Source organism: Scylla paramamosain, unplaced genomic scaffold, assembly GCF_035594125.1.
Source record: "Scylla paramamosain isolate STU-SP2022 unplaced genomic scaffold, ASM3559412v1 Contig18, whole genome shotgun sequence".
Taxonomy (NCBI): domain Eukaryota; kingdom Metazoa; phylum Arthropoda; class Malacostraca; order Decapoda; family Portunidae; genus Scylla; species Scylla paramamosain.
Genome location: NW_026973683.1, coordinates 57,501 through 76,810, shown reverse-complemented (window position 1 = coordinate 76,810; position 19,310 = coordinate 57,501). Strand labels below are relative to the sequence as shown.

The following is a 19,310-nucleotide window of genomic DNA, read 5'->3' as shown; positions in this document are numbered from 1 at the left end:
GTGAAATAATTTATTGATGTGAACTAATGGATGTTTTTCCCCCTCTCTCTCTCTCTCTCTCTCTCTCTCTCTCTCTCTCTCTCTCTCTCTCTCTCTCTCTCTCTCTCTCTCTCTCTCTCTCTCTCTCTCTCTCTCTCTCTCTCTCTCTCTCTCTCTCTCTCTCTCTCTCTCTCCCCATAACAGCTAGGTCACCCTGATAGTCAGACGGGGCTCACTCAACGTAAGTGTTGTCTTGTTGTGTCTTGTCACTATAAACTGATGGATGGATATAATTGTTATATATATGTATATATAATTTTATTTATTACTTGTATGTACAATGACAACACCTTCAGATGACACAAATTTCCATGTGAATTTAATATTGTTCTCCCTTTCCTGCATATCTTCCTTCCACGTTATTCCTCCATAAGTTATGCTTTCCTCAACCTTTTCTGAGTGACTATCATCTCAATTCAGTCAAAATAACCTTTGTTTTTATTTTATTTTTTTTCCTCTCAGAAGTGACTTAGTAATTGCAAATTTTGTGTTCCAGTGTTGCAGTGTTCGTGTTGCAGTGTTGCAGACTTTCACCCAAACAAGGGGAGTATTGTTTATTAATTGCATTGATTTTGTATATATATTGCTTGATGGGAGGTGGATGGTTGGCGGGTGGGTGGGGGAATCTGAGGGTACCTATGTAGGGTGTGTGTGTGTGTGTGTGTCTGTCTGTCTGTCTGTTTTTTTTTTTTTTTTTGTGTGTATTTTTTTTTATATATGTGTGTGTGTGTCTGTCTGTTTTTTTTGTTGTTTGTGTGTGCGTGTGTGTGTGTGTGTGAGTGTATTTTATGTGTGTGTGTGTGTAGGTGTAGGTATTAGGCCAGAATCTTAGAATATTTGACTTAGGTTAATAGAAGAGTGGTAAGTTGATGTTATTTATGAAAGGGTTAAGTAAGGCATAGAGAGAGACAGAGAGCTACTGATAGGATTAGGATGATAGGGAGTGTGAATGGTTAGCTCAGATTATATGGAGTGCTTCATTCCATATAATCAGAGCTTGTGTGGCATGCTGCACTGTTGCATACAAGTATCTTCTTATTTCCGTAGTGGTGGTGGTGCTGGTGGTAGTGGTGGTGGTGGTGGTGGCACGTTATGAATGATATTTTTTGTTTTTTTTTTTTTGGTTCGGGGGTATATAGTGTTTATAGATATATATATATATATTTTTTTTTACCCAGATCTTTTGGTAAGAGGTCTGGGTTTATGTATGGATGTATGTACGTGTCTGGCCAGTATTTGGTAAGATGCTGGCTGGATTGTGTGTCCATGCGTGTGTGTGTGTGTGTGCGTGTGTGTGTATGTATGTATGTATGTATGTACGTGTCTGGCCAGTATTTGGTAAGATGCTGGCTGGATTGTGTGTCCATGCGTGTGTGTGTGTGTGTGTGTGTGTATGTATGTATGTATGTATGTATGTACGTGTCTGGCCAGTATTTTGGTAAGATACTGGCTGGATTGTGTGTGTGTGTGTGTGTGTGTGCGCAATTTTCTTTTAGGTTAACTAATTAGTTAAATAAATAAATAAATGAGAAAATAAATAAATAAATAAATGAGAAAATAGGTAAAAGTAATAATAAGAAAATTTGAAAGTAAATAAATATATAAATAAAAATATAGGAATATTTATGAGGTGGGGGAGCAGAAGGGGGGGTGGGTAAGCAAGATTAGGAGTGCTGGTAGAAGTAGGGGGTGAAGGGGCGGGTGAGGAAGCTGTATGGATGACCACAATAGGGGGGGCGGGTTGGGGTAGGATGTGGGTGATATATAATTTGCTAATATTTGAACCCTTTATATACCGACATGCATACTGACACATTTCTCTCAGACAGATAAGCCTGGCTGGTGAGAGAGAGAGGGAGTGGGGGGTTCTGTTTCATTATGTAAGTGTTTGAGGTGACATGAGGTTGTCTGGCCAGCCTTGACCCAGTACATGTGATAGGCTTATTGGAATTCATCATTGTTCTTGCATTGTAATCGTTATTGTGTGTGTGTGTGTGTGTGTTTGTTATTAGTGTACTTTAAATTGTAGATGGTGTATTATTGAATTAACATAAAGTTAACATGAATTAACATAAAGCACAATTTTATTAGTATTTTTTGTTTATTTGTTTTAACCAAGACTTTAGTGTACAAGTTTTTGGTAAATAAATTGTTATTAACATTACTTACTGTTTTGAAACCTTTCTACTGTAGGAGTTTAAGTCACAGGAAGAAGTAAAGAGACATTGGTGTAAATATTGGATTGCATTAGAAAAAAAAAATAATAATTTTCCTCCCAAAGGTGAACAGTACTTATGGAGGCCTGAATGGTGGTGAGTCCATTCCAGACTATTCCAGTCACCCACCACTCTTTGACAACTAATTCCTCCTTACTTACTAATTCCTTCTTACTTACTACTACTACTACTACGACTACTACAGCTGGCCACACACATTTAAAGCCATTTTTTTAAATTTTTACAAAGTTTAGACATAGACAGATAAAAGAATTTGTTTGTTGAATGCCTAATTGCTTCATTTCTGGTATTTTAATATATTTTTTAATTGTTAGGGTGTTCAAGGTGTTTTTTCATAATATTAGTGATAGTTTTGTAGGCTTTGCTTATTTATGTCTGATTTTTTATCTATTAATCTCTCAGTGTACCCATTTATCTAAGTATCTGCTGGACCTAACTTAACTAGGCCTATCTGTTTCTCTCTCAATGTCGATCTATTTACCTAATCTAACCATCTATCTCTCAGTCTATTTAACTTTCTGTTTAACCATTTATCTATGTCTCTATCTCAATCTATGTAACTAAGTACCTACCTAATCTAACCATCTCTATCTCTCTCTCTCAGAATGTGGATGAGGGGACAAGAGAGCCAGTGTTCCAAGTACCACCACCATCACCACTGCCACCACCACCACCACCACCATCAGGAGCACAGATTCACTGAAGTCTCTACCAAGATTTCTTTGAGTTTTTTGATAAATTTAACTTCCAGGAGAGAGAGAGATGCTGATTGTTAAAGGCAGTGTGTGAAGCCTGCCCACTGTCTTTGTATATACAGGTTAGGGTGTGTGTGTGTGTGTGTGTGTGTGTGTGAGCGTTTTGTATCCTCCACACTGCTTGTCTTAATCTAGCTTGCCAAACTAAATGAAGTCATCCACAGCCACAGCCTTATTCTTCCTTTCATTTGTATCTACACAGTCCTATGAGCAGCTCCTCTTCCTCCTCCTCCTCCTCCTCCTCCTCCTCCTCTTAATGTTTTCTCTTTCACTGCTGTTCATGAAAGTGTAGAAGAAATATTAGTTATATCTGGCAGTGATCAGACCTCATGTACAGGTGTGGTCCCTTACTACAGACACAGCCTAAGGTAACCTAACCCAATCATTTCAGAAGGTGGAATTTGAGTCGGCCAAGCCTCAGAAATGCAGGAAGGATTAGCGGTGATGACTGCAGGCTGCCATCGACCCGCAGGTAATTACCACATACTGCCGGTGCCCTTGTCACACATCGGAACGCTGCCCTAATTTATGGTTTTATCCTTTTGTTTGTTTATTTATTTATTTATTTATTTATTTATTTATTACCTCTCAACTCATTAAGTCTATCTACCTGACAGCTTTGTGTACAGAAACACTTACCTACTGACTCGCTGACTTGCTTCCAGGTGTGATGGTGCCCGACCAGCTGGTACACATCAGTGAGATGGTGGTGGTGCTGGAAAACAGCTGGTTTGCCAAGTGCAGCGTCAGGCAGGCCGCCCGCCCACACAGTCACCAGAAGGATCACAGGTAAGGCAGAGAGGGGAGAGGCATGACAGGGTGATATTGAGAGAGAGAGAGAGAGAGAGAGAGAGAGAGAGAGAGAGAGAGAGAGAGAGAGAGAGAGAGAGAGAGAGAGAGATTGAGATTGTGTGATTATAAAGTAGAAAGGATGAAGGTGTTAGTCTGTGTGTGCAAGAGGAACAGAGATAGATTATTCCTCCTGCTGGTCTGGCTTTCTACTGTCTATTTGTCTGGTCAACTGTCTATATTATTTTATATTCCTGCTGGTCTGGTCTATTTATATTATTCCTCCTGCTGAATCCACTATTTTTCTCCACTAATGTATTATTCCACTATGTCAGCCAATGTTAAATACAGTTACTTTGCATGTTTAAACTTCAATGTTCCCTTTATGTGTGACAATAACAGTTTCAATCTTGGATATGATATGTCACTCAGTCATTCAGTCAGTCAGTCACTCAGTCACACAGTTATTCATCAATGAGTGAGTCCTACCTTCACTGTATACCCAGTGTGTATACAGTGACAGATTTCACTCACTCACTCACCCCTCCCACCTGCTTCCCACCCCCAGGTCATCACAGGAATCAAATGCAGCATCAGTATGGCTCACCAAACACTTCCCCTCACACTGGTGGTGTTGACCTGCCTTGTGAACACCTGATCTCCTGTGCTCCTGTCCTTCACAGCTCTCCAGGTGACATCAGGTAAGTCAGACACCTATCTTTCACCTGAATAGCTCTCTCAATCCCTAGTGGAAAGGCTGCTGCTACTACTACTACTACTACTACTACTACTACTACTACTACTACTACTACTACTACTACTACTACTACTACTACTACTACTACTACTACTACTACTAATAAAAGGCAAAAGGAGTACACTACAGGGGGCCAAGGACACACCACAGCTGCCCACATACATATTTAAGTCATTTTTTATGGATTTTTACAAAGTTTAGACATAGACAGATAGAAGAATTTGTTTGTTGAATGCCTAATTGCCTCATTTCTGGTATTTTAATGATTTTTTAATTGTTAGGCAAGGCGCACATTGAGACGCAGGGCAGCACAGAGCAGGGCAGACGCAGGGCAGGGCAGGGCAGGGCAGCACAGCGCAGCACAGGCGTGGTGCGCACATTGAGAAGCAGGCTGTCGTCCTGTGCGGTAGTGTTGATCATGGCTGTTGCCAAAAATTACTTTGGAAACCTTAGGTTCCGATTCCGACTCAGAAAACGAGTTGGAGAAAGTAACGTTATTATATGACATTTGTAGAGCAAAGAGGTCAGTGTGGAGGAGTGAATACTTGGAGAAGAGGAAAACACATGGAGAATTTGCCCATAACTCGTTCTTATAAGTTCCTCTCATATAATGAGGATGACTAGTGTCATACAGCACTCTTTGATGGCGAACAGCCTCTATGAGTTGCTCTGTGGACGACATTGTGAGTACTGAAGAGCAAGTTGCTATCGAGCTGCGCCGCACGTGGCACAGGAAACTGCGTTGGAACGACTGCGTGGCGCTGGCCGGCACAGGTCTGCATCTGTGCTGTGCTGTCCTGCGTGTCAATATGCGTGCTTAGGTTTAAACCGGTGAGATGCAGTTTTCTGCCCTGCTCTGTGCTGTGTCGCCTGTGTTGCCTGCGTCTCAATGTGCGCCCGGCCTTAGGGTGTTCAAGGGTTTTTTTCATAATATTAGTGATAGTTTTGCAGGCTCTGCTTATTTATCTGTCTGTTATTTTATCTATTAATCTCTCAGTTTACCCATTTATCTAAGTATCTGCTGGACCTAACCTAACTAGGCCTATCTCTGCTTGTCTCAATGTCTATCTGTTTACCTAATCTAACCATCTATCTCTCAGGTCTATTTAACTTTCTGTTTAACCATTTATCTATCTCTCTGTCTCAATCTATGTAACTAAGTACTACCTAACCTAACCATCTCTCTCTCTCTCTCTCTCAGATGTGGATGAGGGGACAAGAGAGCCAGTGTTCCAAGTACCACCACCATCACCACTGCCACCACCACCACCACCATCAGGAGCACAGATTCACTGAAGTCTCTACCAAGATTTCTTTGAGTTTTTTGATAAATTTAACTTCCAGGAGAGAGAGAGACAGAGATGATTGTTACTGGCAGTGTGTGAAGCCTGCCCACTGTCTTTGTATATACAGGTTAGGGTGTGTGTGTGCATGTGTGTGTGTGTGTGTGTGTGTGTGTGAGTGTGTGTGTGTTTTGTATCCTCCACACTGCTTGTCTTAATCTAGCTTGCCAAACTAAATGAAGTCATCCACAGCCACAGCCTTATTCTTCCTTTCATTTGTATCTACACAGTCCTATGAGCAGCTCTTCCTCCTCCTCCTCCTCCTCCTCCTCCTCCTCCTCCTCCTCCTCCTCCTCCTCCTCCTCCTCGTCTTCCTTCTATTATTCCTGTTTCCTTGTATGTCTTATTCCTCCTCCTCCTCCTCCTCCTCCTCCTCCTCCTCCTCGTCTTCCTTCTATTATTCCTGTTTCCTTGTATGTCTTATTCCTCCTCCTCCTCCTCCTCCTCCTCCTCCTCCTCCTCCTCCTCCTAATGTTTTCTCTTTCACTGCTGTTCATGAAAGTGTAGAAGAAATATTAGTTATATCTGGCAGTGATCAGACCTCATGTACAGGTGTGGTCCCTTACTACAGACACAGCCTAAGGTAACCTAACCCAATCATTTCAGAAGGTGGAATTTGAGTCGGCCAAGCCTCAGAAATGCAGGAAGGATTAGCGGTGATGACTGCAGGCTGCCATCGACCCGCAGGTAATTACCACATACTGCCGGTGCCCTTGTCACACATCGGAACGCTGCCCTAATTTATGGTTTTATCCTTTTGTTTGTTTATTTATTTATTTATTTATTTATTTATTTATTACCTCTCAACTCATTAAGTCTATCTACCTGACAGCTTTGTGTACAGAAACACTTACCTACTGACTCGCTGACTTGCTTCCAGGTGTGATGGTGCCCGACCAGCTGGTACACATCAGTGAGATGGTGGTGGTGCTGGAAAACAGCTGGTTTGCCAAGTGCAGCGTCAGGCAGGCTGCCCGCCCACACAGTCACCAGAAGGATCACAGGTAAGGCAGAGAGGGGAGAGGCATGACAGGGTGATATTGAGAGAGAGAGAGAGAGAGAGAGAGAGAGAGAGAGAGAGAGAGAGAGAGAGAGAGAGAGAGAGAGAGAGAGAGAGAGAGAGAGAGATTGAGATTGTGTGATTATAAAGTAGAAAGGATGAAGGTGTTAGTCTGTGTGTGCAAGAGGAACAGAGATAGATTATTCCTCCTGCTGGTCTGGCTTTCTACTGTCTATTTGTCTGGTCAACTGTCTATATTATTTTATATTCCTGCTGGTCTGGTCTATTTATATTATTCCTCCTGCTGAATCCACTATTTTTCTCCACTAATGTATTATTCCACTATGTCAGCCAATGTTAAATACAGTTACTTTGCATGTTTAAACTTCAATGTTCCCTTTATGTGTGACAATAACAGTTTCAATCTTGGATATGATATGTCACTCAGTCATTCAGTCAGTCAGTCACTCAGTCACACAGTTATTCATCAATGAGTGAGTCCTACCTTCACTGTATACCCAGTGTGTATACAGTGACAGATTTCACTCACTCACTCACCCCTCCCACCTGCTTCCCACCCCCAGGTCATCACAGGAATCAAATGCAGCATCAGTATGGCTCACCAAACACTTCCCCTCACACTGGTGGTGTTGACCTGCCTTGTGAACACCTGATCTCCTGTGCTCCTGTCCTTCACAGCTCTCCAGGTGACATCAGGTAAGTCAGACACCTATCTTTCACCTGAATAGCTCTCTCAATCCCTAGTGGAAAGGCTGCTGCTACTACTACTACTACTACTACTACTACTACTACTACTACTACTACTACTACTACTACTACTACTACTACTATAATAATAATAATAATAAAAGGCAAAAGGAGTACACTACAGGGGGCCAAGGACACACCACAGCTGCCCACATACATATTTAAGTCATTTTTTATGGATTTTTACAAAGTTTAGACATAGACAGATAGAAGAATTTGTTTGTTGAATGCCTAATTGCCTCATTTCTGGTATTTTAATGATTTTTTAATTGTTAGGCAAGGCGCACATTGAGACGCAGGGCAGCACAGAGCAGGGCAGACGCAGGGCAGGGCAGGGCAGGGCAGCACAGCGCAGCACAGGCGTGGTGCGCACATTGAGAAGCAGGCTGTCGTCCTGTGCGGTAGTGTTGATCATGGCTGTTGCCAAAAATTACTTTGGAAACCTTAGTTCCGATTCCGACTCAGAAAACGAGTTGGAGAAAGTAACGTTATTATATGACATTTGTAGAGCAAAGAGGTCAGTGTGGAGGAGTGAATACTTGGAGAAGAGGAAAACACATGGAGAATTTGCCCATAACTCGTTCTTATAAGTTCCTCTCATATAATGAGGATGACTAGTGTCATACAGCACTCTTTGATGGCGAACAGCCTCTATGAGTTGCTCTGTGGACGACATTGTGAGTACTGAAGAGCAAGTTGCTATCGAGCTGCGCCGCACGTGGCACAGGAAACTGCGTTGGAACGACTGCGTGGCGCTGGCCGGCACAGGTCTGCATCTGTGCTGTGCTGTCCTGCGTGTCAATATGCGTGCTTAGGTTTAAACCGGTGAGATGCAGTTTTCTGCCCTGCTCTGTGCTGTGTCGCCTGTGTTGCCTGCGTCTCAATGTGCGCCCGGCCTTAGGGTGTTCAAGGGTTTTTTTCATAATATTAGTGATAGTTTTGCAGGCTCTGCTTATTTATCTGTCTGTTATTTTATCTATTAATCTCTCAGTTTACCCATTTATCTAAGTATCTGCTGGACCTAACCTAACTAGGCCTATCTCTGCTTGTCTCAATGTCTATCTGTTTACCTAATCTAACCATCTATCTCTCAGTCTATTTAACTTTCTGTTTAACCATTTATCTATCTCTCTGTCTCAATCTATGTAACTAAGTACTACCTAACCTAACCATCTCTCTCTCTCTCTCTCTCAGATGTGGATGAGGGGACAAGAGAGCCAGTGTTCCAAGTACCACCACCATCACCACTGCCACCACCACCACCACCATCAGGAGCACAGATTCACTGAAGTCTCTACCAAGATTTCTTTGAGTTTTTTGATAAATTTAACTTCCAGGAGAGAGAGAGACAGAGATGATTGTTACTGGCAGTGTGTGAAGCCTGCCCACTGTCTTTGTATATACAGGTTAGGGTGTGTGTGTGCATGTGTGTGTGTGTGTGTGTGTGTGTGTGTGAGTGTGTGTGTGTTTTGTATCCTCCACACTGCTTGTCTTAATCTAGCTTGCCAAACTAAATGAAGTCATCCACAGCCACAGCCTTATTCTTCCTTTCATTTGTATCTACACAGTCCTATGAGCAGCTCTTCCTCCTCCTCCTCCTCCTCCTCCTCCTCCTCCTCCTCCTCCTCTTCCTCCTCCTCGTCTTCCTTCTATTATTCCTGTTTCCTTGTATGTCTTATTCCTCCTCCTCCTCCTCCTCCTCCTCCTCCTCGTCTTCCTTCTATTATTCCTGTTTCCTTGTATGTCTTATTCCTCCTCCTCCTCCTCCTCCTCCTCCTCCTCCTCCTCCTCCTCTTAATGTTTTCTCTTTCACTGCTGTTCATGAAAGTGTAGAAGAAATATTAGTTATATCTGGCAGTGATCAGACCTCATGTACAGGTGTGGTCCCTTACTACAGACACAGCCTAAGGTAACCTAACCCAATCATTTCAGAAGGTGGAATTTGAGTCGGCCAAGCCTCAGAAATGCAGGAAGGATTAGCGGTGATGACTGCAGGCTGCCATCGACCCGCAGGTAATTACCACATACTGCCGGTGCCCTTGTCACACATCGGAACGCTGCCCTAATTTATGGTTTTATCCTTTTGTTTGTTTATTTATTTATTTATTTATTTATTTATTTATTTATTACCTCTCAACTCATTAAGTCTATCTACCTGACAGCTTTGTGTACAGAAACACTTACCTACTGACTCGCTGACTTGCTTCCAGGTGTGATGGTGCCCGACCAGCTGGTACACATCAGTGAGATGGTGGTGGTGCTGGAAAACAGCTGGTTTGCCAAGGGCAGCGCCAGGCAGGCTGCCTGCCCACACAGTCACCAGAAGGATCACAGGTAAGGCAGAGAGGGGAGAGGCATGACAGGGTGATATTGAGAGAGAGAGAGAGAGAGAGAGAGATTGAGATTGTGTGATTATAAAGTAGAAAGGATGAAAGTGTTAGTCTGTGTGTGCAAGAGGAACAGAGATAGATTATTCCTTCTGCTGGTCTGGCTTTCTACTGTCTATTTGTCTGGTATAATGTCTATATTTATATTATTCCTGCTGGTCTGGTCTATTTATATTATTCCTCCTGCTGAATCCACTATTTTTCTCCACTAATGTATTATTCCACTATGATATTCCAATGACAGATTTCAGTTCTTCAGTATTTTGAGCAGTTCTGAAGTTCCAGTGACAGGTATAACTTCCTCACCAGACTTATCAGTGGTGTGTTGAGATGTTCCACTGACAGGTATAGCTGCATCTGACTCACCAATACTTTGCTGTAAGGTTCCATTCACAGGTAAAGCCTCATCAGACACAACACAGAGTGCAGCTTCTTCTGAGATACCAGTGGTCTGAAGTGAAGCTGCAAGAAGTTTTCCCAGCACAGATCTTCACTTACATTTCTGTTGCCAGCACATCTCCCGTCAGGTCTTGGGAGCACCGGGTGTTGTTCGGCAGGAAGGAGGCCAGGTTGTTAGGGCACGGCCTCACCCCACTGTCGCACACACCCACAGGCATGAGGGGTGCCAGCCAGCAGGCCACGTCCCCAACACAGCTCCCACCTGCATCCTGACCTCATTCAGCATCAACACCAGCCACACAGAAAAGTGATGCTCCTGCAACAGCTGACGTTTACCTTTGCCAGTCACCTCGTCCATGCTGAACTGCTCCACCAGCACCTTTGAAGCAGCTGTCCTACATCCTCCTGGAAGCAACAGCATACAGTATGATCAACACAACTGTATTTCAGCCAATGTTAAATACAATTACTTTGCATCTTTAAACTTCAATCTTTCCTTTATGTGTGACAATAACAGTTTCAATCTTGGATATGATATGTCACTCAGTCATTCAGTCAGTCAGTCACTCAGTCACACAGTTATTCATCAATGAGTGAGTCCTACCTTCACTGTATACCCAGTGTGTATACAGTGACAGATTTCACTCACTCACTCACCCCTCCCACCTGCTTCCCACCCCCAGGTCATCACAGGAATCAAATGCAGCATCAGTATGGCTCACCAAACACTTCCCCTCACACTGGTGGTGTTGACCTGCCTTGTGAACACCTGATCTCCTGTGCTCCTGTCCTTCACAGCTCTCCAGGTGACATCAGGTAAGTCAGACACCTATCTTTCACTTAATAGCTCTCTCAACCCCTAGTGGAAAGGCTACTACTACTACTACTACTACTACAGCTGGCCCCACACATTTAAAGTCATTTTTTTTTATTTTTACAAAGTTTAGACATAGACAGATAGAAGAATTTGTTTATTGAATGCCTAATTGCCTCATTTCTGGTATTTTAATATATTTTTTAATTGTTAGGGTGTTCAAGGGTTTTTTCATAATATTAGTGATAGTTTTGCAGGCTCTGCTTATTTATCTGTCACACTCAGACTTTCCTTTCCTCCACTTAGCTGAGTGCAGCTGTCGGTGACTGCAGGAATGGACCTCAGATGGTGGATACAGCATTACCAAGTCAAGAAGGAGACACTGTGATGTGGCTGCAGGTGGATAGGTGAGGCATTGTTCTAGTGTTGTTGTGAGGTGTTCCATTACCTTGAAATCCACAGGCCTTGTTACCTTGCATGCATGTTCAACAAAAGTCAAAGCTAATGAGAAACTTGCTTTTATAAAACAGCTTGCTACCCAACAAAGCAAAGGATTATATTTATTTATTTATAGTCTTTCACTATTCCATAATTCAAGCCAGTGAATCTAATCTCTTTCTTTCTATACAGATACCAGGATATGTGACCACCACCACCACCACCACCACCATTGGAGATGCCCCTCCCTAGTTGCACATTACGGCCCTGTTGTGTACCCTGGTGGCCTTCATAGTTGACCGGTGAGTACGTATATATGTTGAGGGTTGCTGTGCTCTCAGTCACTGTCTTCCGAGGCCACAGAGAGTTTCTCCTGTTGATACTGTAGAAATGTTGTGTATCTGTCAGAAGAACCATAAAAAAACTCTCTTGAAAACCTGTGTCTCTTCAACTAGAGACTTTGGGAAGTAGTGGAGGTGTGGCCAGACTTGTTTCAGAATGTACCAGAAAGTCTAACCTGATTTTCTTGTTAATATTGGGATTTTTATTGGAGTTAAAAGGAAGTTTGATATTTTATGAATATTTATTTATTTGGTGAATTCAATGAAGTTTGACATAAAGTTATATTCAAAGTAATTACAAACACACACACACACACACACACACACACACACACACACACACACACACACACACACACACACTACAGGTCTTAACCAATGCATCATAAATTTTTGTGTATAGTTACATTGTGCTTAGTATTTTGCAAACAGCATCTTTAATAATTTTATTGCATGCCTAAAAAAAAAAAAATTCAAGCAACATAACTTAATATTTGTGTTTGTTTATGTGCATGGCTCTAAATAATATATGTTTGTGTGTTTGTGTGTTAGTTGGCTTGTGTGTGTCTGTGGTTTGCTATTGGTTCAGTACATCTGTGCCTGGCCTGGTCTGAAACGTGGCTGCTTTACAATGTTTTCTGGCACAGAGGAAGAAATGGTGTGCTGTTCTTCTGTTTTGTCCTGACTGAGAAGCTGTTGTGCTTTTTTTTCCTTGTTCTGCGTTGCTGTGCTTCAAGGGGTAGACTTGCCTGTCCTCCATTGTCCTGTGTCTGTCATGCTTGTTGTATAGTCAGTAAAACACCTTTTGTTCTGTCTTGCCCTGAATGGTCTGTTGTGCTTGTTGTGTCTCTCAGATCTTCCACATTCTCTTCTTCTCTTATTTTTTCTGATAATTTCCTTTGACTTTAATTCTTTTCATCTATCAACACCAATATACCACACCACACCACACCACCACCACCACCACCACCACCACCACCACCTGCATCACACTCAGACTTTCCTTTCCTCCACTTAGCTGAGTGCAGCTGTCAGTGACTGCAGGAATGGACCTCAGATGGTGGACACAGCATTACCAAGTCAAGAAGTTGTCCAGTATTTTATCTCTGCTCTCAAACAAGCAATGACCAGTGGTGGTGGTGTTCATGTCTGGCTTGTGTGTGTGTGTGTGTGTGTGTGTGTGTGTGTGTGTGAGTTTGTTCATCCATTATGATTTGAAGAGATTGTGTTTGTATTTTTATTGTGGTACTCCGTGATTATACTTTGAAATTATACGGCCTTAAAATTGACCTTTACCCTCGTAGTGACCTCTGCTTGACCCTGTGTGGTAGTGGAGTGAGGCTTGTGACAGTTAGGTATGGAGGAATTGGTTGTCAAAAAGAGTGGTGGGTGACTGGAATAGTCTGGAATGGACTCACCACCAGTCAGGTTGTCAGAGGTCAGTCAACACCCAGCTTTAAAAGAAGGGATTTGCTCGCCGGAAGTCCACAGATCCGGAACGGCCCAAGAACGCACACACGGGTGCTGTTGCCGTGAGCCGAGCCCCAATCCTTCCTCTTTCCACGCGTAATCTCTTCTTGGCCGATGCTTCTTCTTGTTATTTTAATTTGTGGTTAAGGACCAGCACCTCAGTGGCTCCTTTTTCATCTGATTTAAAATAAGGAAACAGAGAGAGAACATTTGAACATTTATTAATAACTAACAGTTACATTTAGGAGATATATACATAGTGAGGTTTAATGTGTCTGTTGTAGTTAGCCTTTTTAAAGCAGAGGTTTAAAGTAGTGTGGTAGATATGATAAGAAGAAGAGTCTGGATACACTATTGCTTTAGAATGAGGTAATAATTCAAATTAGTAGGTAGCTAAGATCAGATTTTAAAATTTTGTTTTAAATGTGGTGATAGAGGGTGCATCCTGAATTTGGAGAGGCACAGAGTTCCATACAGGAGGCCCTACATAAGAAAGTGAGTGGTTAAATTGGTTAAGTCCATGAGGGGGAGAATGGTGAGGTTAGACATACTAGCCTATCTTCAAAAGTTTTCTTATTCATATTCATTCACTCCTTGGGTCACTAAATAGCAATGGCAACAGTGACAAGGCATTATTACTTACAGGAAAGAGTCGGCCTCCAGCATTACTTTGGGCTGGACGTACCGTAGCTTGCGTTCACTGTCGTCGCAGATCACCCGGGCCAGGCTTGTCTTGCGGAGCTCGTACAGTCGTTCTGAAAGTGTGGTTCGGTTTAAGCTGTGTGTTTCTGAATGCATGGAACAGTTCAGGGCTCCCTTCCTAAATATATGGTAGTATTATTGAATTATTAATTTATTATAATACTGTAGCCCAAATAATGAACAAAAGGCCATAAGAACACAAGAAAGGCTGATATTGACAAACATAAGATAAAAAAGGAAGGAGAATTGAAAGAAACAAGAAGGAACTGAGAGGAAGAAGAAGGAAAATAGACAGTAATGTTTATAATTTGAATAACCCATAGACAACAAGAGAACAGAGAAGACCTGCTGTTTCTGGACACAAGGCAAACAAGAGGAAATAGCAAGGGGGTAGGAAACACATCAACAACCATTGTAACATAAATTTATACTAAGAATAGCTGGTATTTTAAATGGACTTAATAGATGTATAGCCTTGCAATCTCAGTTTATGATTTCAAGCAGGTGAAAACACACACACACACACACACACACACACACACACACACACACACATGATTAGGTAGAGAACAGACACAGGAAAAAGGTATATTCATTGAAATCTTGCAAAATGACCTTAGTATGGCCCAGAATACAGATCATTTAAGGTCAAGTTGCATGAAATTTATTTATTTAGAGGTATTTATTTATGTTGGTATATGTTGACCTCAGCAAGAACCAGGACACAAGGTCATTCAAAGTCAGATGTATTGCTGTTTTGACCTCAGCAGACCCAGAATGAAAGGTCATTGAAGGTCAAATTATGTTTATGAAGCTTTTCTATTTCATTTAGTGAGATGTGTGTGTGTGTGTGTGTGTGTGTGTGTGTTATATGCTTTTTGTTAGGGGACAAGAGAGTTGTGAGAGAGTAGCGTTTATTCTGGAGCATAGTGACCCTGGTGGCATTTTCACTACTACTATTGATTTTATCTATCTCAGGGAAGGTTAGGTTAGGTTAAACTAGGTTAGGGTAGGTTAGGATATCGCACCACCTTTCTTTGTTAATCTTACCAATTATTATTTTTGGTACTTTGAACTATCTTAGCCTAACCTAACCTAACCTTAAATAAATAAACAAATAGAATAAATAAACAAATATAAACTTACCTGATTGATTCTGCTCTTTGTTGATATTGGCAATCTTCTTCCGTGAGTGGGACAGCACTTGACAAGTTTACAACTTGTTCTTCAGTTCTTTTCACATGTAAATTGCAGGCATGCATTTACAGAGTTCATAAGGTCTTCCCATGCAGGTTTCTTATCTGCATGGGTCAGGGAAGCGTGAAACCGTCCCTTTACTATACATTGTTTTTATGCCATGATGTTAACCAAACGCACTGTTTCATCATTTGACCAGTTTGGTTCCTCCTGAGTGTTTGGAGTTGGGTCCATGGAGTTTAAATTGTTGTTGTCAGGTCTTGTTTACATATGAGCACATACTTCTTTCGAATGGCACACATTTACAGTAATACTCATATGTAGATAAATAATACTTTAATATAATAACAGCTAAGGCATTGCAAAATAAGAACATGAGAAATTAATGCTGGAAAAAATACGAAAAAGACCAGAGATGAGCGCTCAAATAATTATAAGAAAGAAAATCCTAGAATATATAAGCCCGCGGTCTCTTGGTGGGTCATGTAGGTTCGCTTCAAGTGACACAAATTCATGTATATAATTGGATTGCTTCATCATTTACAGCTAAGGCATTGCAAAATAAGAACATGAGAAATCAATAATGGGAAAAATACGAGAAAGGGCCACAGATGAGCGGTAAAATAATTATAAGAAAGAAAATCCTATAATATTTAAGCCACTGGTCTCTTGCACTATGGAGTCACGTAGGGAGTCGCTTTAAGGTACGCCTTGGCTTGAAAATGTGACGTTTTTTTCGTTTCCCTTCCTTCAGCTACGCTTTCCCCGCGGTGAGTGGAAAGGTTAAGGTTAAGGTGCCTCAGTGTGGAGTTAAATTGAGGAATAACTTAGAACAGATATTTGTATATTTTGGATTTTTTTTTTTTTTTTTTGAGGTGAACGTTTTGCTAGGCATTTGTTAGGCTGGACTGTAGTGTTGTCTCTTCTCTCATTCCCTCCTTCTCCTTTGTATAAGGTTATTAATTTGGTAGTGTATGGCAAGATGTGTTGAGTGATAACTACAGGTTGGGGTGTGGAGTTGGATCCGGTTGTGGCCCAGCAATGGGTGATCTTTAACCCTTTCACTGTGACACAAAGCAATTAGCAGTGCCAGAAGCAATGTGTGAAGTCTTTATAAGCATAACTGAAACAGAAATTAATAACTGGGAACCCATTTTGACTAAGCCATAAGCCCAGCGTGTAGTGAGGTGTCTCATTAGGGTACTTGTGTAGGATTGGAGTCCCGGGGTGGCTTAGCCCATAAGTTGCCTATGCTAGTTGCCAGGCATGGCAACAGGAATGAACAACTGGGAACCAATTTTCACTAAACCATAAGCTCTGTCATCGTGGGACCACATTCCTTCATGAGTGCTACCTGCTTAGCTTGGTGGTGCTGGTGGTGGTGTTGGTGGTTACCTTAATGTCTGTCTGTCTCCTCCTCCTCCTCCTCCTCCTCCTCCTCCTCCTCCTCCTCCTCCTCCCCACCACCCCTGCCGAGAGGTGAGTGTATGTTTATTCTGATTTCCTATTCTGTTTATTTCTCAGTTTTAGGACTTTATATAATGTTTTTTTTAGACTTGTCAAGGCTAGCTGATTAACCCTGACTACATGGCAAGATGTGTTGACTGATAACTACAGGTTGGGGTTTGGAGTTGGATCTGGTTGTGCCCCAGCAATGGGTGATCTTTAACCCTTTCACTGTGACACAAAGCAATTAAAAGCAGTGCCAGAAGCAATGTGTCAAGTCTTTATAAGCATAACTAACAGAAATTAATAACTGGGAACACATTTTCACTAAGCCATAAGCCCAGCGTGTAGTGAGGTGTCTCATTAGGGTACTTGTGTAGGATTGGGGTCCTGGGGTGGCTTAGCCCATAAGTTGCCTATGCTAGTTGCCAGGCATGGCAACAGGAATGAACAACTGGGAACCCATTTTCACTAAACCATAAGCTTTGTCATCCTGGGACCACATTCCTTCATGAGTGCTACTTGGTTGGTGGCATTGGTGGTTAGGTTAATGTCTCCCTGAGGTGTGTGTGTGTGTGTGTGTGAATGAATCATTTTTCACATTCCTGAAAATGTAAGAATGAGAAATAGAATGTTATGAAAACAGGAAATTTCTAGTCTAACCACATGAACTTTGGTGTTTTTCAGAACACTCTTAAGGTCATTAACCTAAGCTAAACTACCCATGGGGGCTTTTCCCTCCATGGACCTCCTTCATTAACCTAACTTAACCAAAAATTACCCAGCCTAACCAAACTTTACATTACCCGAGAACCGAACGTAACCTAACCCAACACAACGTAACGTTATGTAACCTAAAGAACCCAGGGGGGCTTTGCCCTGCATACTCCCTGTTTATGGCTAGTAATGTTAGCTTTTTTTACACCACCATACCACAATAAAAACAATGATTTGGAAGTATTCACTAAATTAACTTGTACGAGGAAGGTCTCGTGTCTCGAGTTACTTCACACCTGAGGTGTGTGTGTGTGTGTGTGTGTGTGTGTGCGTCCTGTGCTAGTTGCCAGGCATGATAACTGTAACAGGAATGAAGAACTGGGAACCCATTTTGACTAAACCATAAGCCCAGTCATCCTGGGACCACATTCCTTCATGAGTGCTACTTGGTTGGTGGCGTTGGTGGTTAGATTAATGTCTCCCTGAGGTGTGTGTGTGTGTGTGTGTGTGTGTGTGTGTGCAAACCCTCGTTAAAAAAAATAAACCTGGTGTAGCAATAGATAAATAAAAGTTTTGACAGCTACGGTAATAATGGCAACTTTCCATCCTCACCCTGTGTTCCTCCCCAGGCATACCCTTGGCCTCCATGTCCATCCAGCAGGAGGAAGATGTTCTGGACACCTGGTTCTCCTCTTGCCTGTTTCCTTTTGCCTCGCTGGGCTGGCCAGGTCTGGGGAGGAGAGAGACCATGCCTGACCTTGCTCGCTTCTACCCAACGACCTTGGTGGAGACGAGTCACGACATCCTCTTCTTCTGGGTGATTCAGATGGTCATGCTGGGACTCAACCTGACGGGGAGGCTTCCCTTTGAGGTGAGGCCATCTGGGTCTTGTTCTCCTGCTCCTGTTCTCTGTTATTGATCTTGTTTTTGTTCCTTTGTGCTTTAGAAATGCTAAACACAGGTTCCACCTGTGTTTAGAAATGCTTTGCTCTCACCAAGACTACTTGCAAAGGCCAGAGATACCTAGCTGGGTTCTCAAGATTAATAATGTAGAAATGTTGTTAATCTATCACTAGAACCATTAAAACATTCTTGAAAACCCGTGTTATTTCATCACGAGTATTTTTTCAAGGCCACAGAGATACCTAGCTGGGTTTTCAAGATTAATAATGTAGAAATGTTGTTAATCTATCAGTAGAACCATTAAAACATTCTTGAAAACCCGTATTATTTCATCAGGAGTATTTTTTCAAGGCCACAGAGATACTTAGGTTCTCAAGAGTGTTTCTCCTCTTAATATAGAAATGTTGTTATTGTGTCACTAGAACCTTGGAAACATTCTTAAAAACCTATGTAGCTTCATCTAGAGCCCTTTTGAAATAGTGGTGATGACCTCCTGCCGAGACACGAGCAAGAAAGTTTCCTCATTGGCTGACGAAATGCCCCTGGTTGTAAAGTATGGCTGTCATTGGCTGGAGGTCTGATGGTGGTTGTTGATGGCTGTATTTGTGGTGATAGTGATCTATTATTATTATGTCTGTTTTGTTATATGTTGTGTTTATGCAAAATGTTTTGTGTGTTTTTGAGAATGTGTCCTGGAAATTTTTGGTTACAAGGAAATGCATATTGATATACAATGTCTCTCTCTCTCTCTCTCTCTCTCTCTCTCTCTCTCTCTCTCTCTCTCTCTCTCTCTCTCTCTCTCTCTCTC

General features: G+C 42.0%; 1 protein-coding gene and 1 long non-coding RNA gene across 6 annotated transcripts in view; one reads left to right on the top strand and one right to left on the bottom strand.

Moving 5' to 3' along the window:
* Positions 1-1,727: 1,727 nt before the first annotated feature.
* LOC135097362 (chorion peroxidase-like) overlaps positions 1,728-19,310 on the top strand; it is a 23,376-nt gene continuing 5,793 nt past the window's right edge. The window contains exons 1-13 of one of the 5 annotated variants that reach the window (XM_063999174.1): positions 1,728-1,919; positions 2,881-3,503; positions 3,697-3,820; positions 4,389-4,521; positions 5,779-5,990; positions 6,527-6,607; positions 6,801-6,924; positions 7,505-7,637; positions 8,883-9,094; positions 9,621-9,701; positions 9,899-10,022; positions 10,459-10,898; positions 11,158-11,250. In XM_063999174.1, coding sequence (XP_063855244.1) covers positions 9,653-9,701; positions 9,899-10,022; positions 10,459-10,747 — 462 coding nt within the window. In that variant the 5' untranslated portion in view covers positions 1,728-1,919; positions 2,881-3,503; positions 3,697-3,820; ... (5 more) ...; positions 8,883-9,094; positions 9,621-9,652 and the 3' untranslated portion in view covers positions 10,748-10,898; positions 11,158-11,250. Of the gene's footprint in view, positions 1,920-2,880; positions 3,504-3,696; positions 3,821-4,388; positions 4,522-5,778; positions 5,991-6,382; positions 6,608-6,800; positions 6,925-7,504; positions 7,638-8,882; positions 9,095-9,620; positions 9,702-9,898; positions 10,023-10,458; positions 10,899-11,157; positions 11,291-11,594; positions 11,696-11,918; positions 12,029-18,228; positions 18,471-19,310 lie in introns of those variants that run through there. The other 4 variants (XM_063999176.1, XM_063999178.1, XM_063999177.1 and 1 more) reach the window with 4 other exon arrangements.
* LOC135097363 (uncharacterized) lies at positions 12,291-16,036 on the bottom strand. Its single transcript, XR_010265623.1, has 3 exons — positions 15,386-16,036; positions 14,181-14,292; positions 12,291-13,714 (listed from the first exon to the last, which is right to left on the bottom strand). It is a non-coding gene; the product is annotated as an uncharacterized LOC135097363 (long non-coding RNA).